Here is a 27101-nt window from a genome sequence, read left to right on the forward strand (position 1 = left end):
AGAATTTAAGATCTGTTAACTTCAGAGAAATATGAAACTGCTGTGAAACTGTTATAAATGAATGAAACACTGCATGGTAGACAGGTGTGTACTCAGGAGGTGGAACAGAGAAAATGGGTGAGAGAGGAGGGGACAGAATCTTCCCAGAGTTGTGTGAGCCCCTGGAGAGCTGATAAAGACTCTTCTCCGTGTCATTTCAAAGGCACATGGAACACAACCATCTTTCCAGAAGTCAAATCCTTTCCAAGCACCCCCAATCAGCCCATTCAATTCCAAAGATCCATAAAAGAGTGATGCAGAAAGTTGTCCAGAAATGGAAACTTGCAGATAAAGAAAAAAATGAGGAGGCAGAGATTTCAAGGACAGCAAGAACTCACAATAGCAGATTGTCCTTCTTAAGGAAAATAAGTACTTTCTTAAGGAGATGCTGTAAGAGATGAAAGGGATATCCTACCAGAAAATTAATATAGATTTTAACTTAGGAACAGTCAATAAGAGATAATTTCAACACTATTAGTAAAACAACAATAAACTTATAATCAGAAGTGCCAAAGCTGGAATTACACCAAAGAAACTTCAAGGAACCTGACAGAGAAGACAGGTGTCTTGTCAATAAATACTGTGCCAGAAGAAGATTCAGGCACAACTTCTTAAGTCATTTGCCCAAAGCAAATAGCAAGCAAATGAAAGTGTGAGGAATAATAGGATTCTTGTCTCCTACTCTCTACTTCCCTTCATGTTGCCATATGGTATCCATATCTGGGAGGATAAGCAGTACTTTGTACCCTGGTGTTTCAGTTTTCATGACACTTTACAAGTCTCATTGCTCATTTCACTGCTTTCCACAAGCTACTCCTTAATGACACCCAGCCATTGCTTCCTTTGCTTTCCTGTAAAAACAACATACTCAGGAAATAATGAATGTATATTTGTCTCTTTCAAGTAACTGCAGCTCCGTTTTAACCATTTACTTTGCAATAAACTTTTTAAAGAGAGCTGAATTTTCTCCCCTTCTAAAAAAAAAGTGCCTATAGATCTTAAGGGTCACAATACACTAATTAAAAAAAAATTACAAATAATGTCCCATAGCCTCACTTCTGAGCTACAACTTTCATAAACTCCTTCACCTCAGCAAAGAAAAAAATAAAACCACAATGCAACAACTGAGCACTCCATAGTTCATTCTGACTTTTCAGCCCAAACAGAAATATCCAGTGACTGGTACAGTTCACAAAAAAGACTATCAAATTGCTTCTAATGGCAAGCTTCTACAAAGCATACTTTGCTAGAGGAAGTTACTTAAGAAGTAGTTGTGGAAACAAGAAAGAATTGGCCCAGAGAAGAGGAGTGTAAGCTCATTAACAGCAGCACCCAAGCCCCAGCTGAAAAGGCAGAACTGTTCTGTCTCCTCTCAGTGCAAACAATGGACTCAAACCACCGGTCAAGGCTGACCAGCTTCACTGGAAAGGAAAAGGAACCCTCCAGAACTAAAAGCCAGGACAACACCTCAGATAGCAAACAAACCAGTGATGAAAATTACTCAAATGATTACTGTTTGGCAGGGAAAACTAAATCTCTCTCTTCTTGCTCTTCCTCGGTGCCCAACCTGCTGTACAGGCTGTATAAGAAAATTCTGCATTTTCCTGCATGACAGGAGCCTCTAAGGCAGGTATCAAAAGCTTGTGGTTAAGAAACAGAATTCTAGACTCAAAAATTTAAGATACTTTAAGGCAAGATAAGGCAAAGCTTCTGAAAACAAAACATTGTTCATAATAAATTAGGAGAATGGATATTCCTGGGAAAATTTAAGTTTTTCACCTCTCCCCAAGCCCCAGGTTTTCAGAGAATTTTAAAGGCTATTCCAGTCACAAACTATTGCAACTCTCTGGAAAATGTCCTAAAGGCTAACTTTTCCCTGTGGTTAGAAAAGTGTTTGCACTGTGTGCTACAACATGGAAGAGAGTTAGTCTAAATTTTTCACCTTAATATGATAAACTTGAATATGAAAAACATACACAGAAATCCAAATTACATTTTTTTTCTCAACAATACGATAAAATTAATACAGCAAAGGGAAAAGATTCATCCCTGTTCATAAGAATTCATTCACCCAGGGAATTTTTTTCATCTGTCTGCTCCTTTACTTAGCTAGACAGAAAATAGATTTTGCTGGCTATGTTTAATTTCAACAGCTGTCAGTGTGATCTAAAACATTTATATTGGAGCAATCACATTTATCCTCAAGAAACCAGGAACTGGAGTACCAGTTCAAACACTGGATAGTCTATCTGCTATCTTCTTACCCCAGTGCTGCCTTAGATTTAGGAGATGTGCAGTGCAAATAAGCAGTAAAATAGTAAAATATTTTTGATTAAAATTTATTTGAAAAATGCAATTAAATAGCAAAAATGTAATGAAACAGCAAAAGTTGACGTGGTTTATATAAGCTTATTGACTGGGTTAGTACAAATGTTAAGGCAAAAGTAGGTGTAAAATGAAAACAGGATACAAACAATTAACATTTCTGATTTAAATCTCTAAGCATAGTTTAATGTCTAGTAATGTAACATAATATATATTAATGTCTTTAATTTTAATGTCTAGTAATGAATTTAATTATATAAATACTGATTATGGAACAAGTCACCAAAAAAAACAATCACAGGCAACAGATTCATAGCCTTATTTGTAAGTAATTTTATTCACTTAAGCCCATTATGCAAATTTTCAAATTGTTGCTTTTAAAAAAAATATTATAGCATTTCTACAAATATGTATGGTCCAACCCAAGAAAATAAAATATTTCAGCAGACTTTGAAACAGGACTAGCGAAATTCTAATGTACCATGTATTTATACAGAACACAATCTTCAATATGAAAACAGCTAAGTACATTGTTCTAGCCATACCAGCTAAATCAGCAAACAACTTTCTCCATCTTTCACGAAGCAAATCTTACTTAATAAAATGGTTATTATTCTCAACCTTTAGTTGCATGTTCTTTAAGTCTTGCTTGCTACCCACTAATTTATTTCCCTCCTCCAAGCCTTTTTTTTTTCTTTTTTTAATATTAAAAATGGATTTACACTAAACCAATAACAATTTTCAGTAAAAACATACTCTGGTTTTAATCAGGCAGTTCATCACTTAAAAATTCACACATACACACTACTGCAAATGTTCTATCTGCAGACTTTCAAGCTCAGTGTTCTGCTACTTCACAGTAGCCGTAACATAACCACTCCTTCAAGAAAGCTGATTCAGAACTATGTCAGCAGACAAAAACCATTTTGGCATATAAACTGAAATTATACATTCACACAGAACTCAACATTTCTAAGTAATTGCATCATTTATATTAGTAGTTTACATATTTAATATCCCCAGAGCAAGATCATACTAAATGCTGCAGCCAAGTTTAAGTAATGAAAATTGAGGTCATCATATTAATATCTTCCATTCTTTTAACCCTAGCATCCTTTGCACTTCTAAGACTCTTTATACTTCCATTATATTTATTCCTATTTCTCTAACTTGGTTACTGTTGCTTGCTCTTTTCTGCAACTTATTTCCTCCCAGTTTCCCACTCTGCTCACAAAACCACTTTGACCTTTAATTCTGCCTCCTACTGAACTACTTCAAATGCTTTCAATACATTTTGTGGTGCCAGACTACTCACAGAAGTAGAAAAAAAACATTTCTAAGTGTAAATGAACTATTAAAATGGAAGTGAAACAGTAAAGGCACATGGAACAAAGCCAATATAGTATTTAGTATTTGCACAAACCACAGGCCAGCAGCTGAATGGCAGTAGTCACTTCAGCCATCCTAAACAGAGAAATCATGTAGGAAGCCACAGAGCAGTGTGCAGCATTCTCCCTGGAGCACGTACAGGAAAAAAAGTGCCCCTAAAATTCTACCATGTCTGCTTTTTATCCCACAACATAGGGACTAATCGCCCTCAGTGTCTGAGCTGGATTCCTTGCATGCTGGAGCAGAACAAATACTACTTTTTCACCTATCTGTCACAGCAAACATGAAAGATTATGACAAAAGCAAACCAGCACTAATCTTAGCACCTCACTGAGCTCAGAGCAAAACAGCAGACAGCAAAGCAGAGAGAAACCCAGCACACACAGACAGAGAAACACAATCATCAAATGGGCGGCCGGACAGGAGCAAATGGCCTCTGTGCTTCCACTCATTTAACAGCTATACTTTCTCCTGTAGAGCAACATTAAAACACCCACAGGTTTGGTACGTAGATTAAATGTCTAAGAATTACTACAAAATGTTTCAATGTTCTGGCAGACTGAAGGACTTCATCCAGCAGTTCAGGCATTAAGCCCATTCTGGTGACTGAGTTAAACGGAGCTTTTATACACCAGTGAACTCATGTCCCACCTCTGCAAAAGAGACACTGTTAACACCGGTTCAGTCTAGTCTGATGCTGAATTTTCATAAAGCAGCAAGTCAGGAGCAGTTATGCCTCTACTGAAAAATGAAGAGGGAGGCTTATCATACCCTGTTACAGCTTCCAAGGTTGGCATCATCTGAGCTGAGAACAATCTACAAGCTCAAAGCACTGCCCCAACCAGACCAGCCACTCTCCTTCTGGTTTTGGCTTCCTAACTTTATTTAGTGTTTGCTTTTCTTGCTCTTTGACCATCTCCTTTGTTTACCTGCAAGTCCTAAACGCTGCAGAGGGCTGTGCTGCATCAATGTCATTCGCCTCTAACTGGCTTGTCGCAGTTTCAGGTACTAGCAGAGAGGTTTTGGAGTGGGAAAACACCAGTGAGGGAACTCTGGCAGGTCCTTCCATCATGCCCACACTTTTCCAGATTTGGAGCTGGTGGAATGACCACAGCCTGAAGAAATCTCCAGGTGGAACACATATCTCAGATTTACAGTTAAGGTCACCTTTAGAGACAGGAGCAAGGCCAGTGTCACAGCACTTTGGTGTACCCTGGCAATTGCTGTAGGCCACTCTAAAGGCTCTGCAGGTGAACACAGCAACTCAGCAAAGCTGGACACGTAACTGAATTCTCCTGGAGCTGTAGGAATGGTTACACAACCCAGAAATGTGTGAAAAACAAAACAGCAAAAATCCTTTGGTGCCTCCCTCTCAGTCAGCTCCAGCACTTTAAAAACACACAGCTGAGGAGAACACAAAAAACCCTATGGTATTCTGAGAAATGAGAAAGGACTGAAGTATTAGGGCAAGGGTAACTTCTGTACAGCCACAGCCTTTGAAACAACTGAAGGCTTTTAATACAGCTCCTCACTTCTGAAACCACAATGGCTGGGATACAGCTGGCAGCTGGACAAGAATCTCTGCAATATCTCCACATCGCCTGAAATGACAGCCAAATATATTTATACCTTATAAAGTGCGTGTTTATATGTATACATACACAAATATATATATATATATATATACACGCACACACTTTTTATAATCTTTAAGAAATCTTTTCAAAAAGGCTTAGAATGAGACAGAGGTTGATATCTACTTTTTGACAGGCTTAAGTAGGGAATATCTCCTTCCATGTGCTTTTTACTATGATTCTTTTGGTTATGAGATTTTCATTATTTTTAAATGGAGGATTTCTGGAGGAGCTGTTCAGTGCAAAGAGAACTTATGCACTGATGCCTACAGCTCCAACAGACTTGGGCCCCTAAGGAAGCGTGCTCCTCCTCTCTCCTCTTCCAGCCCTAAATTGTTTCAAAATGATTTTCAGATAAAACAAGAGAATGAAACAACCTTTAGGAAGAAGAAAATGAAAGGAAAAGAACACTGAAAAAACCCAAAGCCCAAATAAAAGAATGTACCTTTGACCTTTGGTAACTCAAGTAGAGTGTTAATCACCAAAGGATTAACACCCTCTGTATTATAAATAACATAACCAGTCATCAGGAAATTATAACACCCCATATAATCAAGAAACATTGAAGTCTATAATAGAACTATGCCCAAGCAGTGGGATGAGAAGCACTAATATGAGAAACTTAACACATTCTATCAGTTCAGTGGCATTCTGCAACTTCAACCATTATGGAGAGCAGCTCAGTACTTATATAGACAAATCTTTTTCCCTCCATGTGAGTATGTGGCTGTATATACAGATATATATATATATATGCATCCATACACGATATAAACACACACAAAAAAATTCATAAGCTTTAACCATGATATGCTTTTTTTAAATTAAAAAAAAAAAAAAAAAAAAAAAAAAAAAATCGATGCATACATAATCTTGGGTTTTTTTCTGAATAATTTTATGTTTGTGGAATCAGAAGCAAATACTTTCCAACATACTTTAAATAGTTTTCTGCATTCAACATCATTATTTTTTTGCTTAAACAAAGATTATTTCTCCCTTATCTGATTCTGTACTATAAGCCAGCAGCATATTAAATGTAGTATTATTACAGCACACAGGTATCAATTAAGAGAATTCTATCAAAACACTAAGTTTTTTAAAGGATGGGGGAAAAAAATCAAAGAAAACACTACCTAGAGTGTTTGGCTTTGAAGGAGGCACACAGTTACAACCTTATCTTCTGCCATCTTTCCCATAACCACTTCCCACTTGTAAAGCCTCTCCATCCTATTTTCTCTCAAACCACACCACTCCTTTTTGTCTGAGAGCCTTTGCCATCCTTTCATACTTTTTCTCAACCCCCAAAGCTTTTCCTGCCAAACTTGTTTTCTATTCCCACTGTACCCAAAGGTCCAACCCACCTACACACCCAACTAGTTTTCAAGCATTTCTGCACTGACTCCAAAGCTGCTGTCCCAGGAGTCGTCACTCACCTTACCCTCAGACGTATCATTCTGCCAGCAGAAGGGCTCCTACTCCTCTTCCCGTGCTTTCACTGCCTACTGGCACCTGCTGCCACTCTCCCCTTGGCCAGCTCAGCTGCTGCCCTGATTGCTTCTTCCCCCAGCCCTTACTCTCTCAAAACCCAGTAGAGGTTAGTAAATAAGTACCATTAACAAGCCAGATGAAGCAGAGGAGATGGTTAAGTAGAACTCACTCAGCACTTCCTGTTTCCACCTGTGCCTTGCTAATCTCCTCTATCCACACAGAAGGGTTCCACTAGGACCAGGATCCCAGCATTTGCCCAACAGGAAAATCAGACCTTTTCTTCAACATGGAGTACCTCATGGAGAATATAAAGAACAACTCATCTCAAGAAAGAACAACTGAGATCAAATTACTTTAATTTGTAATTGTATTTTCTGCTGGGACTCAAAGATCAGTGGAGAAAAGATCTACATTCTCAGAGTCACACTGCCTTAGTTTAATTCCTCCTAAGAACAATAAAAGAATGTAGAGTCTTGGAATATGGTGACATATCTACAACTGGCAAGCCAAAGTTGGGATGAAAATGGACAGCTCTTGTCATGTATAAAAAACTTTAGCTTAGATGGGGATAAAAAGAAGAGTAGATTTTCTCAGTTTGAGAAGCCCTTACAATTTAAACTGCGTTAGAATTTCCCCTTTAAATCATCAGTAAAAAGGACACACTCCTTTAGTTCACTTCCTCCCATTGCAGAATAACTAGCAAATCTTATCTTTTTCAAGCCCACCATAAAAATCCCACAGAATTTCTCTAACCTTGTGTCATTCAACAACTATGAAATACAGTTTCTAAATAAAATATACTTTAAAGCTGCACCATGAGAAAAAGCACAGCTTAATTAAGTTAACTAAGCTGATTAAGCCACGCTCTTTCACCTACTACAGGAAGTATTTAGCCCTGGAGCCCTCCTAAAGGCACCTCGCACAGCGTATGACATGTTTTCAAGAGATACTGTACATATTTAGTCACTGTGGAAGGGGAAAAAGCAAACACCCTATATGTTAGCATGCCAACAAAAGAACAGAAGAAGTATCAGCTGATAAAGCAGCTGCTTACATCTCATTCTTGTCTGGAAGGTAGGTATTACGTTACAAGGGAATAGACAAAGTTAAGAGAACAGTACCCCACCACCTCAGATCTGACTGTTATGAAATAATTTAAGTAGGAACACACTCTCCAAAAATCCTCATCACTGATATTACTGGGATCTTTGCAAGTTAACAAACTGACAAATTGAAAATTGAATAGATTACAGCAGCTTTATTTTAAAATAATTAAGAATAATCTTTCTCCTTTATTGTATTTAAATGTGTTTATATAATTAAAAGAATTCTTTAAATTTTTCAATCCTTCTAAATCTATAAAAGCAATTTCTAAAATAAAGACATAGTAGTATTCTTATCTTGGCTTTTCCTGGTACAAGGCTGCTGCTCTGTGTCTCATAAAGATTTCTGGCAGAGTGAGAAAACCTGGTCAGTATCAGAGTCTTTCCTGGGACCTGTCTGCAGTGTCGACAAGCATCTAAGCTGAATATTAATACACTCTCCATCATCAAAAGCTGTTGCATACCCAAAGGATGAAAAATATTTTAATCAGCTTTCAGCTTGTCTAGTAGAAGTCAGTTTATTCCTTTGGGATTATACATCTATGTGCTCAATTTTTGTCTTTGCACTCTCTCACCATACATATTACTTCTGAAACTAGCAGCAAAGAGCCTAAACCTGCTGCTTTGTTGGGAAAAGCCAGCTAATGCTGTGATTCAATTACAGTATTCTACATTTTAGAAGAAAATGAAGAAGATGGAAAGCAAAGACAAAACTTGAGAAAACAGCCATGTTATCAAGTATTTTAACATTAGATTTCTTAAAGAAACCAGCGCGACTTTTTTTGTTCTGTTCAACATCTTCACAAATTTTGAGTTTTCAAGACTGGTCATCTGTTGCCTTAGCCATCTTTTCTTCTCCTCAGTAGATAAATAATTCTTGCAATTTCACAATTCTTTTAGCATAACAATCACCAGTGGAATTGACCCCTGAATGTCTAAATATTTTATAAATTATGTCTATCAAGTACATCCTATACAAAAAGCAACAAAAGATCAGTAATGGAAAAATGTTTTGAAGAGCCTTGACTGCACAAGTGTACCTGCATGGCAACCTCTCCTTTCAGTCTTTTCTCCAGCCCCTGTAAGGTTGCTTTGATGAAGAAAACACCTACAGGAGAAGACTTTTGACAGTGAGAAATATTAATAATCTTAATTCTGTTTATTTTTTAATCCTTTCAAAAGCATCATAAATTTTTGGACTAGGACCTAGTCAGGACTTGTATTAGACTTTGCTTTGAGCACCTAGATAAATGCAATACAGAACTAATTTCATCTTGCCTCAGCCCTACTTCCTGAGGATAGATGTATTACCATTGGACATGTAACACCATCGTGCTCTTTCCTCTTGCCCATAAGAGAAGACATGAAGAAATGTAAGGCTCTGCTGATTTTTAGGTTTTCTATCACCTCACGGAAGCCTGGAAAGTACAGCCTCTGTGTGGTACTACACAGCATCCGCATAAACTGGTTTGTATAGACTAATCTTAAAAGAATTTCTATCATCCATCAGCAACACAACCAATCATTACTTTTCAGCAAAAAAGTGAATTCCGTGGGCCTACTATTGCAAATGATTTCAGCACAAAAAGCTGGTATTTCATGAAATGGAAGCATGACACTGGACAGAAGGAGACCAAACGGATCACAATGAGTTAACTCGCTCTGCCATGTAAAAAAGTCTTATAATTCAGTTATCCAAGCTGAGTCCCACCCCAGCATAACAGAACAATTGACCTTCTACCTAGCTGGTGAAGCTCTAATCCATTAGCATGTAGGACACAGCTTGAAGATCGAGCTAAAATGTAATTATTAGCAGCGTGTATATGCATACATATACACACAGACGCATAAAAATAATCACTTCAGTTTATTACACAATGATATTGATCCCTAGGCAGCTAGACAACATGAACTGATGCACTATTCCCAGCTATTAACAGTGCACTTTGTGGATCACTGCATGCTAAGCACAGAGCTGGTTTCATCTCGAGCACAGCTCCGCTTCTGCCGTTCCTGTTCCCCAGCAACAATCCGGCCTGTTCTCACCATCCCCTTAATCGTGCTACTCTATTACAGAAATTCAGAATGAGTCCTACAAAACCTAGTCTGATTGTGATAAACAATCACATCATTCTACTGGAATAATTTAAGGGATTTGCTACATTTAAATTTTATATCATTGCCTCTGTTGTGAAAATTATATAGAGTTCAGATTGACTAGCAGTCCAAGGAAAACTGCCAAAATCTGATGTTCACTTGTAACATTTGAGAAAAGCCAGTAGTTATCTTCCTACTGCAGAATAGTAAACATTATTATAACTACAGCTTCAGGATCATTAAGCAGAAGCATGTGTAGTGACAAACAGAAAGTGGAAAAAAGATTCATTCAAAAGCTGCTGAGAATGAGACTTGGGAACTGCCAGGGGACAATCAGGGTCAGCCAAAACACAGTAAGCTCTTTCTTAAACAGACAGAATTTGCCCATCTGGCAAAAAAAAAAAAAAAAAAAAAAAAAAAAAAAAAAAAAAAAAAGCGCACTATGTGGCCCCATCTATATTTTCCAATCATGATATGGGGAGGCAGAAATTCATTGGTTTCCTTCAAATGCAGGATGTTCTCACCCTAGGACATAGCCAATAAATAATTGTCAGATACAGAAAAAACATTGAATTGAGAAGGAATTTAAGATCAGAAATTGTCTGCAATCTAAAACCAAAGTAAGACCTCAATGTTTTGATTGCCAGACTGATTTTGAAAAGCACACCTAAGTTACTGGCACAAGTTAAACAGAGAGTCAGTAAAAGAATTAGCACCTAATTCATCAGGGCATAATGCTCTCCATAGCAACTTCTGAAGCCAAGTTATATTTCTTTATGTATAAAATGAAAGCTGCAATTTTGAGCAAAGATGAAGTAACTGTTAAAGAACACATTACAAAAATACTATTCACCCACAATCTTGTTAGGAATTAGAAGGACTGACGATCAGATAGGAAAGAGCAGGTATCAATGGCAGCAAAAGCAGCTTTTCAGAAGACATCACCTCCTTCGCCTACCAAAGTCATTTGGAAAGTAAAGCAGCTGTGTTCCATTTTATAGTGGTTACAGAGCCACTAAAATACAATAGCAATAAAACCACAATTAGCAACACTAGCTGTATTTAAAAAAATACAGCAGTGTAGATGGTGACATTTTAGTCATACTGCCATTTGCTTTCACTTTCATTCAAAATCACAACTTACTCTAGTTTATAACAATCACAGTACAAATTATTCCTGCCAAACCACTGTAATTCACAGTTTTAACACCAAACCAAATCCTTTTTTTTTTCTAGGTAGCAAGTCCATAAACATATATACACAAATACAAATTCATAAGCTCGGTATCTGATCACATCTAGGACTGAATAAATAAGAACGAATTTTAAATATTTGTAATAATGAATCAATTTCTATATAGCATATAAATTCTAAAAATACAGATTAATTTATTTTCAAGAAATACTATTCCCAGTCTTCAAATATGGTCCTTTATTAGGTTTTTCTACTAGGAAATAGATTTCTGAGAACATTAAAGCATATAATAGAATCTTCTAGGTTGGAAGGTACCTCAAGTACAGTTTAATTCCAACCTCCCCTGCCATGGGCAAGGATACCTTCCACAACCCCAGGTTGCTCCGAGCCCTGTCCAACTTGGCCCTGAACACTTCCAGGGATGGGGCAGCCAAAGCTTCTCTGAGCTGCCTGTGCCAGGGCCTTGACAGCCTTACAGTAAACAATTTCTTCCTGATATTCAAACTAAACCTGCCCTCCACCAGTTTAAAACCATTCCCCCTTGTCCTGCCACTCCATGACCCTGTGAAACACTTTGCAAAGAATAGTGAGACTGGTAAAACAACAGCTCAATGCTACATCATCATTATTTCCACAGCAAATAATAAGCCTCAATAGACACGCTATTGATAGAAAGATCTTCTGTTATTCTAGTGTATACCTATCGGTTTGGGAGAACAAATTTGATTTCTGTTAATTGTGGTATATGCATTTATGCCTTAAACACTAACACAGAACTCATCACATTTTACGTGCAAGCACATGTATTTAGAACACACAATTGTATATGTCCAAGAGTATAAAAATAGTGAGGATCACAGAAAGAAGCCTTGTCACAGTAAGTTCTAATTATCCAAAACTGCAGCTCACCAAGATCCAGCTGTGTGCACAAGAACACCTACAAATGTCAAACTTGTACCTCAGGTGCAAATCCACCCCGAGGGGAAGGCAGAGGCAGGGCCACACCACGGGCACAGCTACACACCCCACCCATGGTCCTCCCACCCGGGCCATCAGAAATGCACCTCACTGTCCCACAGGACATCAATGGTCCTCAACTTCTCCTGGCTTATGCCAGTGTACATTACCACCTGAATGTTGCCAGTGTGGTTTTCCCAGAATGCTGGCGGAGTGGGAAGGCTGCCCTTTGAACAATACCAGTTTGTAACAGAAATGTTATAGTGGTTCATATCAACGCAGCTCAGATCTCAACCAGCTCACGTAAGGGTTAAAAATAGAAAGTGCTATCCACTGGTTTGCTCTGATGTTCCTGTAGATATTGTCACTGGATGTATCCTCAGAAGAATTCTATTCAACACCTCTGTCTTTAAGTACAAAGCTGTAGGCTGTAGCAGCTTTAGGAAACATAAGTATCCTTTTTTCTGCTGCACAGTATCTATGTGTGAAATTCTCTAAAGGGGTTTAAGTATTTACCCTGAACACTATCAGACAGTTTCTAAAATTTTCCTTATCCTGTTGCAGAAACACTTCAAAGAGAATCATAAACACAGTCTTTTGTGCTTTCAGCACACATGTTGTTTTGGAAGCTTAAGTCTGAATTCCCTCAGAATTGTAAATAATTTTTTTCCTCAAAGATGTGCAATACAACTTTACTTCCTTTTCTTTTTACAGTTTCATTGTGATTCTACTACAAACAATGCTAAATCTTTTCTCCCATTTCTGACAGCTAAAAATATTGGGGTCAAAGAAATTATTGCCAGAAAAGGGGGAAAAAAAAAAATAAGGAAAAAAAGGAAAAGTAACTCTCCAAGATCAGGCTTTGTTGTTGTTGTTGATAAGATAAAAGATACATTTCCAGAAACATCTGACTTCCAGTGTACATAAAATATAATCTACTAAAAATACATTTATTTAAAAGCTCTGGCTTAAACAGATAAGGAGAGTCCCAAAAGACAATAAATATGGGTAAAATTTGGGTCTTCAAGCTGCCATGTTATACCTACATTTCACAGCTCATTAGGCAAATCCAATCACCCATTGCCACATGGCCCTCCAATAAAGTGTGACACTGCAATATCTGAGCACAACGGGAAAACCAGAAAAGAAATTAAAATAATACCTCAGAGTTCCTGGAATTTTGGCTGACAAGGTCAAACCGATTCAAGTGTCAGTTAAGTTGCTATGCAATTTCTGAAAGAAGCTAAACAACCAACCAGCCTGTTTGTGATCCCATTATCTATTTTTTTTAAATAATTGGTTAGTTGTTTAAAGTGCCAAAGTCTACAAAAGCTAGGAGAATTCCTTGTAAAAGCATATTTCTTCTTAGAGCTTTTCATGGTTATCCAGGAACTGAAGTACTCTTGATTTAAATACATATTTAAACCCTTGCTTTAATTTGGGGAAAAAAAAAAAAAGGCTCTGGGCTGAGATTTTGTAGCTCAAGTTTCAGCGTAGACGCAATTCTAACTGTCAGGCTGTAAGCCCCTGACAATAGTGGCTTATAGCTCAAACTATGACATACTTCATATATAGCAATAGGAGCAAATAACGGAACAGACCTCAAAAAGGAAAGAAAAATAATTTTACAATAAAATAGCCTTGCTCTCTGATTTCAATTCAGTTATGTAAACTGATAAAAAGCCTGCTATTGAAAATAACAGTAAAAACGAGACTGAAGACAGTTCTAATAAAGTTTTACAAATCAAGAGGAACGTTGTGCGAGAAGATACCAGTCTGCACGCAATGCCACTTTGATCATTCTACTTACACAGGGTGTACACGCTTCTGCTTTTGCACTACTCCAAAGTAAAAGGTGTGCTGCATTTCATTATCATCAGCTCTCTTTTAAGACGCCAAAAAATGAAACAAATGGTGTTTGAAAACAACTACTTGTGTTTCAGTTATCCCATTAAGAAATTACTTCCTCAAGATCTATGTTTCATTCCTTTAAGTAGTCCTTCACTGCAGGCAAACACTTGTGCTGTTAAATGCGACTCCAAGTCACTCATACTTTTCTCTGCATTTCAGTTCCACACTTTCTTTCGTCTTGCCAAATTCCTGCGTAAATAGGTGGGATTAAATGGAGCCTAGCCTACCTAACATAATTATATATGTTGTGATTTTATACTGCAATGAAATTGATACATTTTAATAATGCCAGTCTTGGCTCTTTCCCACTAAAGTCAATAAAGGTTATTAAGGCCAACTGCCATATAAATACATTGCTACATTACTAAATGGACTGTCAAAGCAGGAAATACAATTCACACCATATAGCACTGTAAAGGCCTTTATTTTTTTTTTTTAAGGACCACTAGATACATTTTAAAAAAGCCTTCAAAAATTCAACATGCAAGTGTAGCCATATATGTTCATTATTCATTCCACAAACAAAAATAATTTCATTGATTTATATTTTACTTTTCTTATGTGAATCAACCTAAAACAAAATAACCAAAAAGGGACTGTTGGACTTCTGCAGTTCTTACAGATTTAGCGTGGTGGTTACAGATTTTCTTAGCTAAAATAAATGTCAGATTGCAAGGTTTGCATGATATCAGACCCTGAGAGACAAATTGTCTCTCCACTGAATCTCAGAACAGCTACAGCAAGACTTGCTCACATCACATGAGATTTCAGCTTTTCAGACTTCTCTTTACCCAGAAAGCAAAGCCTGTACGGTCTTTTTTCAAATGGTAACTCTCCCTTTGAATTCTGCAAGCATTTATCCTGATGTTGCAGGCGATAACGTGTTAATCTTGGATGACTTTTAAAAAAAAAAAAACCTCCAACAAATGAATAGTCTTCATATTTTCAAGGGAGGGAGAGAAAAAAAGGAAGATTGGTTAAACTGCTTCAGATTTAATGGCTCATAAATTCATGAGGTAATATTGTGGGAAATGTGATGTTTTATCAGAATGTCATTCAAATGAAAGGTTTAACATTTACATCACAAGAGTGAGCTCTAAGTAAAACTATCCTCAGGGAAAGAAATGCCAGGAATAAACATTATGATAAAATTGTGTGCTTGTTATAATGTACAAAACTATGAAATAAAGCCCACAGGTTTGAAGACACTGGGCTAAACTTCCTGCAATATCATACTCTGCCGTGACAGCAGTGTAATTACAATTAGCAGAATCCAAGATAATTTTTGAAACTTTCTTTTCTTCTTTATAGCTGCTTTATTAAACAAGGGGAAAGCCTAAAAAAACCACACAGAAGGTGCCTGAGACTGACTTTTGTATCACTCTAGGCACACATACAAAAAAACAAGTCAACACTTGTTCAGCTCACACATAAAGGAAAAATACATTGCTTAAATATTTTCTTTTTAAAAAAATAATTCCTTTTAAGCAGCAAAATTCTTCCAAAACAAGACCAGCAATTCTAAGACATTTTTACTTCTAGCATTTTACACTGCAGACTACTGGGTACCTTCAAAACTACTCTTTTGATTTAGCGTAGCTGAGGAAGCTAAACATGCACCAAAACACTACACTTTTTTTTTTTTTTTTTTTTTTTTTTTTTTTTAATGTTAAATTGCTGTTGAATTTGTTAACCCGCAATTGATTTCCTGTGTTACGGAATCTCAGCGATTACGGCTAACCGGGGATCGCTCGGGACGTTCGGGCCGCGCCGCCGCGGGCCCTCAGCGAGCGAAGCGCGGCTCAACATTGCCCCCTGGCGGCCGCTGCCGGCGCCACGGCCCGAAACGCGGCCTGCGTCCCCAGAAAGGCCCGAGTCACCCCGGCACTCGGCAAAACAGACATTCCCAATTAACATTCTCTTCTGTCTCCTCCAATAGCTGAAATTAATTGTGATTAATATGTTATAAGTCATAAAACATTAAAGCGATTCTTAAAATATAAATTAGAAGCAGCTTCTGTCTTGGCCCGGGCTTCGGTTTGCTGATAAATATCATCCCGAGGCCTGTTGAAAGGAGATACACTGACGCCACCATGTCTCTAATTAGAGACACATGGCAATGTCACACCAATCGAAGAAAACCTAACCCTTGAGAGCTCCGGAGTTTGCTGGTTTTCCATGTTTTCAACACAAAATGGATATAAAATATCAAATGTTCTTGTCTCTACCTCATCTAAGCCTGTGTTACAAGAGAGTAAGTTGTCATTTGAAAGAAAAACAAACCAAATTTTTTTTTTTTTTTTTTTTTTAATTATAAGGGTCACTGAAGAATGTGAGCGCATAAGAAGACAAAAATGAAGGGAAAAAAACCCCAAACACATAAGCAACTTATATTTTCTCTCCTTTGGTAGGAAAATTCAACGTTCACTGATTTCTTGCGGCAACTAAATCCACAACTGAAATGTCCACTTTTCCAGGCGTGTTTTCCGAGTCTGAAATCAGCCACTGCTGGGGAAGCTCACAACGTGTTTGAGCAGCCGAGTCACAGCATTTTCCGTGAGACTCCAGAGCACGTTCTTGTTGCACCACATCTCCAGAGCCTCTGATATAAATGGTACTCAGCACCCTCAGCTACAGTGCAAACCCTTCCAAGCCAAACTGAGGCTAATTTATGCCGTGGCCAGCAGAAATGACCGAGAAGCAGCTTCTGCTGCAGTTGGATGGAGAGAAGAACAATGGGTTTGCCAGCACAGCCCCTTGTGAGTGCAAATCCAGAAAAAGGCATGCTGGCAACTGCTCTGAAAGTCTCACAGCACAGCCTCTCACCTGAGACTCTACATGGACAGCAGCAGCTACAGGATAACAGTGCTTGGCACTGAATCTCTTTTCAAGGAATGCACAAGGTACTCTGAAGCACCCAGAAATCATGTTTACATCTATTCTTGAAATAATCCCATCTTGCAACTTCTGGCTATGGTCTCAGTGGGCAGGTGGACCAAAGACAGTCGCACTTCCAATTTTGTTCTCAACTTTCCTCAGACACATGCACCACTGTTGTCATTAGCAGAGTTGTCTGTCTGGGCGTTGTACAAAAAAGTTGACAACACACAGCATTTGTGTGGTGTTATATATGGCTGTCATCTTGTGAGGCTCTAAAAGGCTCATATGAGGCTTTTATGAGGCTTTCAAACTTTAAAAACAAGCAAAGTCAAGAACTAACTAAAATCCTGGGGTTTTGGATCTGACTTTGCTCACATTTTTTCTGGCTACTGGGGGATAAAAGTAAGAGGAGACAGTGAAAGGCTGACATTGATTCTGCTTCTCATATGTTCTGAATAAAGTCTAAAACCCATTACTACAGTAGAATTAAAAACATAATTGTGAGTGCTCTCAGAATTAGGCCCTAGAGGCTTTAGACTTTAAAACTAGTACTTACCATAATCTCCATTTTTCTCCAAAATTCTTCCAATTTAGCCATAGGCTTAAGCCACCAATCAGTGCACTTCAAATACCTCTTGCCTTGGAACCAAAACTGCCTAAGCCACTCAAATTCAACCTGCAAGATAAGAACATATGGCACCGTAAACATCCACAGTCCTTATGGGGCAGGAATGGGGTAATGCAAGAACCCAGCTATACCTGAACAGTCCCACAGAAAAGGAGACAGTTACCAAAGTAGGTGATTCCCAAACACACCCTTACACCCAGCTGTTTATTCCTATTCCACATCCATCTGTGACCTGAGCTACTATCTTCAAACGCAAAGAGGTAAAAAAATTCAACTCCGTTTATTCCCCCTGTTTTTTACATGGTGTATATGTACAACAAACATGAAAAAAATCCAGTCAAATATGCACTAATTCTGGCTTATTGTGATTAACAGTGGGTTTCAAATTGTTTCAGTCATAGAAGATTGGGAAAAAAACCCAAAAAACAAAAACCAACAAACTTGCAGTAATAACATTGCTAGAATTCAGCCCAGTGGCTGCGGAATGAGAAGGTGGCACACAAGGAATCACAGCTTCTCATCCTTCACCAGACAGCCCGGTTACCAGAGATGCTGCTTTTCTTTAAGAGTAATCCATAGTTCTGGTCTTTAGAATTCCATATTTATCTTTGTTGTGGTAGTTAGGTTTCACACTGAGTTCAAAGCTGCTTTAATCACTATTTGTACCACAAAGAAGATTTGTTTATCCCTGCTCAGCCCTGAAGATGCAAACAAAGACAACCTACCTAAGTGAAAGAATAAAGAAAACTGCCCAAAGCTGTTACCTAACATTCCCTTTCCTGCAAGAGAAAACTGAACAGCTACAGAAATCTGAAAGTGGTCCAGTTAACATTAACTAAAGGCATGGTCAATACATTAAAGATTACAATTTAAAAAAGCCTTAAATTTTCAGTGTGTAAAAAGAATATTAAAGCAAATTTATTAGTAAAATATAACATGATTAGTTGGCGGACACAGATCGTAAAGTGTTTTTAAAAAATCCTGACTGCTAGCCAGTGACGTTTTAGCACAGAAGTTTGATGACATCCTTCTTAAAAAAAAAAAAAAAAAGCTGAAGGAAACTTTGCTTCCTCTATAATATTAACGAGGTATGAAGGACCCAGTTATGGTTTGGTAAAAAAAGAAACAAAAAAACAATCACTATATGCAATTTGGAGAAAGCTGAGCTATTCAGTTTATTCAATTAGAATTTTAAGAACTTTTTTTCCCCTCTTCACTTCTTTTTGAGTTTTTTGGCCTCTACCACATGATGTCTGGCAAACAGGTTCCATGAAATTAATCATGAGGCCATTAATCAATGAAAATATATTTTTATTAAAATCAATGTTAAAATAAGACTCATCATAGATCTATTTCAGTCAATCTGATTTCTACCTAGTCATATTGATTTATTGCAATAATCTATGTAATGTCACTTTAATTACTCTGGAATATTGGCCAAAATTTAAATGTATCTTGATCCCATACAAAATATAAATAATTTGACACAAAAGGGTTGCTTTTTAGGTCTAAGACAAAGTATAGCAACAAGCTAATTCATTTTCTGCTGAATTAGCTGGTCTCATCAGAGGTCAGTGTGTACCTAATTGCAACAAGAGGCTGTTTAATGATGTGGACTGCCATCTAACAGCTCTCAAACTCTAGTCTGCATTCATCTCACAGCACCTCTGTTTAGCTCTAACCCGGGTTAATAAATTGGTGTTGGGGAAGAAAGCAATGTTTCACCCTCCAAGGTGGCCACCAAGCTGCTTGACAAGTGTCTGCTCTGAACTATGACCTCTGAACAGATAACTGTTGATTCTGAGAAAGAAAATTATCTTGATGAGGCAAGGGTGATATGATTTTTCTTCTGTAATAACTTTTTTTCTGAAGCAGGAACTCACTCCTCTTGGCTTGTCTCCTTCCATGCACAGGAGAAGCTGTACCAGGAAAAAAAACCTCAACACTAAATACTGGAGAGACACAAAAAGTTCATTTCTAGCCCTACTGGAATGGAAGATAGAGAACATTCATCTTCTGTGACAAAACTCTCAGGTTAACATCTCTTGCTAAGGATTTTGTCAGAGAGTTTTAATTTTAACATCTCCCAAACAGGGGGTTATCATTAGAAAGTATTTTACGTGACTGAAGAGGACACAGCTTAAACACAGTTACATATAAAAAATGCACAAGCTGAGTGTCTAAGGAAAAATTTTCATCTTCTAATTGATTTTCACTTATGACTTACATCTGTGCAAGTAAGAATCAGACTTCATAAGTCTAATCTCAACAAATTTTCAAGTTGTCCTTTAAGCAATGATTAAAGGCCAATTTTAGGTTATTGTCAATACTGGGTAGTAAAAGGCCAACAGTAGCATTTGACATTTTGTGAGGCAATGCTCCTCAGTCAATTATTTAAAAGTACTGGTTATTAAATGCCACGCATGTAGGTGATCTATATTTTCTCCCTGCCATACTAGTCAGCCACCAACCATTCTGTCAGCTCGGTATAACGTGCTAAAACATATCAACCTTCCTTTGGCTGCCTAAACCTCTCCCTTTCTCCTCTGTGACCTCAGTGTCTAACACCACATCCCTTCAGCTCAGCCAGCCCAGGCTTTCTACCTCCCCGTGCATTCTCCAAGCTCAATTTATCTACTGCTGCCATAAAAACAGATTTGCTGCAGGCAAAAGTGACTGTACCTCACAACCAATGAGGCAACCAATGCAGTCTCCAGTTTTAATCATGGTAATCAGGATCTGATTATCACAACTGAGCAAACGCCCTGATGTGAACAAACCCCTACCTTTCAAACTTAAGAACTTAGTTTGAAACCTGTCATATTTTCAACGCAATCCCATGACACTAAGAAGACTTTCTCTGGTGTTTTACTACACTGAGAACATCTGAATATTAGTTTGTTGCCAGCAAATACAGAAGCCTTGAAAGTACCTCACACCAACATGAACTGTTAGCAGATTTTGCATTAGTCTGAGCGAGAAAAAATTTCTTTGAAATGTGAAGAACAGGCTGGTGAAGATCTTTTCTGCAGATTTATTTTTATATGTATAAGCATTTACATGATCTGTCCAGCAGTATTTAGTTCCTTTAAAAAGAATTTAGTTGTCTGGTTTTCCCCAGGTACCCTTCAGCTCTGTTTGAGATGTACTCAGCAGCTTTAGGAAAGCAGATGTTTAGGAAAGACAGGCAAGAGGAAAGTAGTAGAAGGAGCAAGAGGATCCCATTCAGAGAATTGTGCAAGATAATTTCATTTGAGATAATTTTTTTCTGACCGAACAACAATCTGATTGCCACTGTCAGGCTATTGTACTCCACAGCTGCCAGGTAACTACATCTGTTCACCCTGCTACACCCCTGCCACTGAAATATTTGTTCAGACTGCAAGGCCATGAGCTATATGGAAAAACTGCACGTGAACACCCTTAATTAAGGTTATCTTTACTTACAACTACAAAGCACACACTGGGAGCAAAGTGACACACATCTAACACACAGCACATACCTCGCAATTATTCAGATATTCCTTTGAAGGCTGTTGTAGAGAGGGAGACCACGACAACAAAGCTAGGTTTAAAGAAATATTAAACTTCCACCTGGCTGCCCACTAGAGATGCTAAAATCCTCCTCAGGTCAGCATCTTACTTTTTCAACAGGAACACTTCTGTCAAGACATCCAAGACAGGGCCGTGACAAATGAACTCTGGGAAATCTAACATAAAGTAAGGATACCCCCCAGATACTCTTTTAGAGATTTCTCTGCCCACCACAAAACTGGAAAAAAATGAAGTCTCCACCTATGCTTCAGATCCTCAGTTCAAACACACTTTATCAGCACAGCAAGTCAATTTTCCTGCCCAGGAGTACAAAAGTGAAGGCACAGAATCATTCCTCATTCTTTCAGACCCGCTCTTAGGTTTTTCCCTCGAGCAGACACAGATAATTCATCCAGACCTCATTTGGCAGAGCAGTTAATTTCAGCACAGACTGTGAATCTGCTAAACTAGTATATTTTAGCTTAGAACTGTGATGGTTCTGTTCTGGTTAATGTTCTCTGATGATTGTCTTGGAGGTAGCAGTAAGGGGGTAAAAAGAATGAACCCGTAGCAGTTCAGGAAGATAAAGAACCAAGAAGAATGGCTGCATCTAGTTATGAGACTTAAAACTGAAGAACTTCAGTTATGACAAAATTTAAAAATAAAACACAACAATATCATCTCCTCTAGATGCTATCTCATTTCAAGCTCATGATCTCTGGTTCAGAGAAAGAGGGGGAAAAAAATCACAAGGAGGTTTACGAATAGCACAGAAAGCTGTATATCAAAAATACACAGGCAAAATTGGCAAACTGGGTGGCAGTTCTCCATTAATCCTATAGAGATTTGGATTTTAGTCTTATTCTGATTTTGCATTAAAAATTGCTAACAAACTAAGAGAGTGAAATGAAAGGCTCATTTGCATCAGTAAGGAGTTTGATTCTTTAAAGAAACAAAACAGTCTCTTGTTCTCCCACCTGCCTGGTAAAGTCTGAACCTAAAACCTGTATTAGTGCCTGAAAAGACAGAGATTTATCATACAGGAAAGTAGGAAGCTTTTATATGCAGGAAAAGTTGGATTAGCTTCACAGGTCTTTATATTTTCAGCTCAGTGATGTTTGAAAAAGAAATAGACATTTACCACAGAGATAAGCCTCTAGAAATTGTGTCTACTTATGCAGCAATAAATGAAATTTAAGTAGCACTCTAATAGCAAGTGAAGATTTGACCTTGGGATAAAAAATTAAGAAAAAAAAAAGAAATGAATACTAAAATAGGTGGATGGGTAATCTCTTTTCAAATTAAATACAGATCCAGTGTGTCTACTAAGTGCACAATATGTACAAGTTAAACAAGGACTGCTGTTGCAGTATATCCCATATGTGTAACAGGAAACATCCCTGTATGTCACATTGCAAAATTATTCAGGTGACTGCAAACACCAGGGGCTACTCTCTCACCTGATGTAAACAGCACATGGCTTTGATGTTAAAGGACCCGTGCAAATTTACACCAGCTGTGCCTGTGGCCCTTGCTGTGCAAACCACATATGCGTGCAGTTTTATGGACTGAGCCTGATTAATGTTTTGTAAACCCCTGCATGCATCAGACTTCTTTAAATTGCCCTAGGAGCTGTTTTGGTAAAAGTCAAGGGCGCAAATCTTTTGCCAACACTATGCTCCATTTTACCAACTGTAAACACAATACAGATAAAAATGAGTTCTACAAAGTTTCAGTAGCACTACACAATATTATATTCTTCAGCATACAGCAATTTAAACATTTTACACTAATTCTAATTTGAGTGCAAATGACCTATGTAGAGCTTCTAATTTATCTTAGGAGAAATACAGCACAGCTCCAAGCAAGAAAGCTTCCACTGCCAGCTTCAGTGGAATCCTGTCGAAGTGCAATAAATACACTTGCGCCTTTTGCAACACTAAATGACCTGCTTAAATATGTTCCTCACAATTATTTCCACGGTATTTTCTTCAGAACATACTTTAGAGCCCACACTCACAATTGTGCCGCCCATGGCATTACATGAAAACCTGGTTCGACGAAAACCAGGGAGGAATAACTGAAAAAAATTTACCTGCTCCTTCCCCTCTAATCCTCTAATCCCTTCTGTCCCTTCCTTTCTGCCAGAGAAGTGCTAGAGTAGTCTGTTTGACCACCACACCGTCACTTCTGGTGTAGTATTTTGTGAAACTTCTCTTACTTTACCAGCAGAGGGATCTTAAGAAGGAAGAATGAAAACTTCCACTGTAATCCCAATTAGCGTCCCAATAAAAGCCACACTGCAAACTCGTACAAAGCAATGCCCTATAAGCAGCTGAACACACTTAATTGCCATTAACTCCATAAGAAGACTGCACTGCTCAGACCTGCCTGAAGTATTTTCAGTGCAGATCATCTCACCTCATTATGTATTTCTTCTACTTGCTTCACCACTGCAGCTTCCAGTGATTTCAAAGATAAAGCCATTGAATCAGAATCAGTCTGTAAATTCTGGAGTGCCAGTTCACACTGTCCGTGTATATATTCCAATGTTCCTCTTGAAGACTATAAAGATACAATAAAATAATATAGAAAATATAGAAAATATATAGCCACTTCAGAAAATTTGTATTTCTCAACTATATTTCATCAGCAATCCATGAGGTGTGGTGAAGCACATTCTCAATTCACATCTGATAAGTCTACCTGGGAGTTAAGGCCAACTACCAATGCAGAACCAAGTGTACCTCAATCTAAAATAAACAACAGCAGTTGTTAATGAAAAGAGCTGGAGTCAAAAGCATAAGATGAACCACAATTCTGATAAGACACCCCGGTGCTGCATATATGGCACCAGGATATTGGTTTTACGAGGGACCAAACAGTGAAATGTTTTTGATACTTACATCTGCCACCCTGTGAGTTGAGCTGAATCGAGGTGATAAACCAGCCAGAACACAGTGCTGATGTGTCATATTGAGATCATCTAGGGACAGATTAGAAAACCTTAAGTACAGGGAGAAATTGCACTTAATAAAAGTTAATCTGGTTGAATATGAATTAAGTACACTACTTTTCTTGCTTTAATGCTTAGAGAATTCATTCACATCACTCCAATGTTTTGCAGAGCACAATAACTATTCACTACCCTAGAGTTAGAAATATTTCTACTTACGCTATTTTTCTCCAAGACAGTTTAGAAGTGGCATTTTCCCACCTCTTATGGGGAAAGTTCAACTAAACAAATTAATTCCTCCAAAGCTGAGAAGACTACTGAGTCTAGACTACTGAGGAGACTAAACAGACTACTTGGAAGTTACAATATCTTTCCCCAAAATCACTAAAAATTACTGAAAGTTCTCAAAAAAAAAAAAAAGTTATAAAACAAAAAAAGAACTTATGAAAAAGCTATAGACACATATGAGGGTAGATTGCACAGAACCCAGTCTTGCAAGGGCCACAGAACATTATCATCTCTGGACACTGCAATATTTAAATACCACAATCATTTTCAAGAAGAATTGTGTCAGAAAACCAAACCTAAACATTTCCACTACCCCTTTTCAGTGCCCGTTCTTTGTGGTTGTATGTAGCAAACATAGAAGTAGACTTATTACATTTTGATTTGCACCTTTATTCAAACCCTTGGCAAATCTTTCATTGTAGAGCTCCACCTTGGAATTGCTTCCAACTGTCTCTAATCCTTTATCAATCTCAGAAAGAAGCCTGTAATTTTAATTTAAGAGTTTACAATTAATCTAAAAGTCTAACTGTACAAAAATAGTTGAAGCTTCATTGATTGCATGCCTCGAAGCATATTTGAAAATACATTTGAGGTCTTAAAAGATTGTGCTTTCTTTTTCTCCTAAACATATATTAACTGAAAAGAAAAATCACTCTTTGTTAAATTGGCTGTTGTCCATCTGGCATTAAAAGCTTTTATTCAGATACAGAACACTACACCCAGAAGACTATTTTGGTTTTAGAGTCAAACCAAAGCTGTTTCATTCCTTGGTCACCCATGTTGGAAGTACCACAGTGCTCTTGTGGAGTTCAGTAAAAACCAAATCTTATGGAGTCAGCCTCAGTTTTACATGACTAAGCACTGACCCCTGAGGTCTGCAAAACCAAAACAGAGACCCTTCAGTATAGAATGCAGGCTATTATTCTCTGTGTGGGACCCCCCTATCAGTAAAACTTCTCAGTGATTTCCTGTTATTTACAGATAGCAGATGTTGCATATTCAGTTTCTAATTATGGAGGCAAGTTCACATGGTAGATCTGTCTATCCCTGCACTGTACTGACATTTGGGGATTTTTGCCTCTTGTTTTCTCAAAATACACCCCTCCAGCACAGAACCTCAGCATAGTCCTCTCCTCACCTTCAAACTACTGCCAGTTCCTCCCTTTTCTCTCTGATCCTGTTCTCAGTCCCTGCCCTGTCCACCCTGGGCTTTCTTCTGACCTGAGCTCCACCAGCAGCACTGAAAGCCCTGTGCTTAAACAGCCTTTGTCAGAAGAACAGACTAATGGATATGTCTGTGTACAAACACTAAAATAACATATATACACTTAATTCTACTATTGAACCAATTATCAGTGAGCTGAGGAGACAAAGCACTTAGAGAAGAACAGTGACTCTACACCCATGTCACTGCAGACTATTGCCACATCACAAATAAAAAGTAGAAAGATAAGAAATTCCCAGCCAATCCTTAAAGGAATGAGGGCTAAAGGTCCTAAACATATTACTTGGAGGTAAAGTGTTTCTCAGGAAAACACAAACCACAATAAAAAATGGCTCCCAGAATTACCAACAGGGATTTATATAGTGTTTTCTGTCTTCTCTAAAGTGTTCCTACTGAAATTCCTACTGGAACTGTCAGTTCCTACTGACAGTTGTGTTTTATCTAATTCAAGAGGCAAATAAAAGGTACAGCGGTCTTTAAAGCAATTGGCAAATTCTTTGATATTCTAGTCACCACAAATATCTACAAAAGTGAAATGGACTTTTTCTATTAATTTTCTTAACTACCATTAGCAAACAAGAAAACCATGCACAATTAAAACAGAATGAAATTAAAGTCTAAACACACACACACCCCCCGAAAAAAAAAAAAAAAAGAAAAAAAAAAAAGAAAAAAAAAAAGAATTTAAATGTGTCAGAGTTGTCAAACTTCACGATCAAAATCTGGTAGTGACAAATACATTTCTGAGTTCTAAGTCTTAATAGTAGGGAATAATTACATTTGGATTAAATACGGACTCAAAAAAAAAAAAAAAGGGGGGGGGTGAAAAGCTCCAACATATTCAAGATGCTAGAGAGCAAAGAGGGTTCAAGTTAGTTTGTGAAAATAGAAGCAGATTAAATATCTAGAAATAGTTTAATGAGTCACTATATACATGTGGAAGTGTTTCCATTAAATACTTATCTTTAACCACAATCCAACCTCTGCAATGTGTGTAACCTACTTCTGGTTGGTTATGAAAATAATTTTTTGATGCTTCTCAAACTATAATTTGCTGGGGGTGGGGAGTGGTATAAGATTCAAAGTTCATCTTCATGCTGTTTTAAAACCCTAACCTTCAAGAAAGAGCTTGATCTATGGGAAACAGCTGCAGAAAAGTAAATCTGCCTTTGAAAGAGTCCAGAATGTATTTTTGTTAAGTATGTTTTGAAGTCATGGTAGGAAAATTAGTGAAAATTGTAAATCTGCTTGCAAATCTGGTCATGTCTAACTCAAAGATTAGGGGAAAAATTCCAATTTAATAGTAGGACCATGACAAGCCTTAAGCATGCTCTAGGACAGAGCAGATGGGGCCCTTTGCTCACCTCCACGCGTTTTGGATTTATTGCATGCACCCAACACGTTTCATATTAGACACCCCTTGAGTGTGTACTTGAGACAGCAGGGTTCAGT

General features: G+C 37.8%; 1 protein-coding gene across 7 annotated transcripts in view; it reads right to left on the reverse strand.

The window, feature by feature from the left end:
- The window catches only part of FTO (FTO alpha-ketoglutarate dependent dioxygenase), a 322975-nt gene that overhangs the window by 239611 nt on the left and 56263 nt on the right, over window positions 1-27101 (reverse strand). For all 7 annotated transcript variants that reach the window (XR_009208215.1, XR_009208214.1, XM_040075506.1 and 4 more), the window contains exons 5-7: window positions 24087-24166; window positions 23602-23745; window positions 17575-17694 (exon numbers count right to left, since the gene is read on the reverse strand). Coding sequence is in view for 5 of the 7 variants with exons in the window: in XM_040075506.1 (XP_039931440.1) it covers window positions 17575-17694; window positions 23602-23745; window positions 24087-24166 (344 nt within the window). In the remaining 2 variants the exon portion in view is untranslated. The remainder of the gene's footprint in view (window positions 1-17574; window positions 17695-23601; window positions 23746-24086; window positions 24167-27101) is intronic.

This window comes from Hirundo rustica, chromosome 11 (assembly GCF_015227805.2).
Source record: "Hirundo rustica isolate bHirRus1 chromosome 11, bHirRus1.pri.v3, whole genome shotgun sequence".
Lineage (NCBI taxonomy): Eukaryota > Metazoa > Chordata > Aves > Passeriformes > Hirundinidae > Hirundo > Hirundo rustica.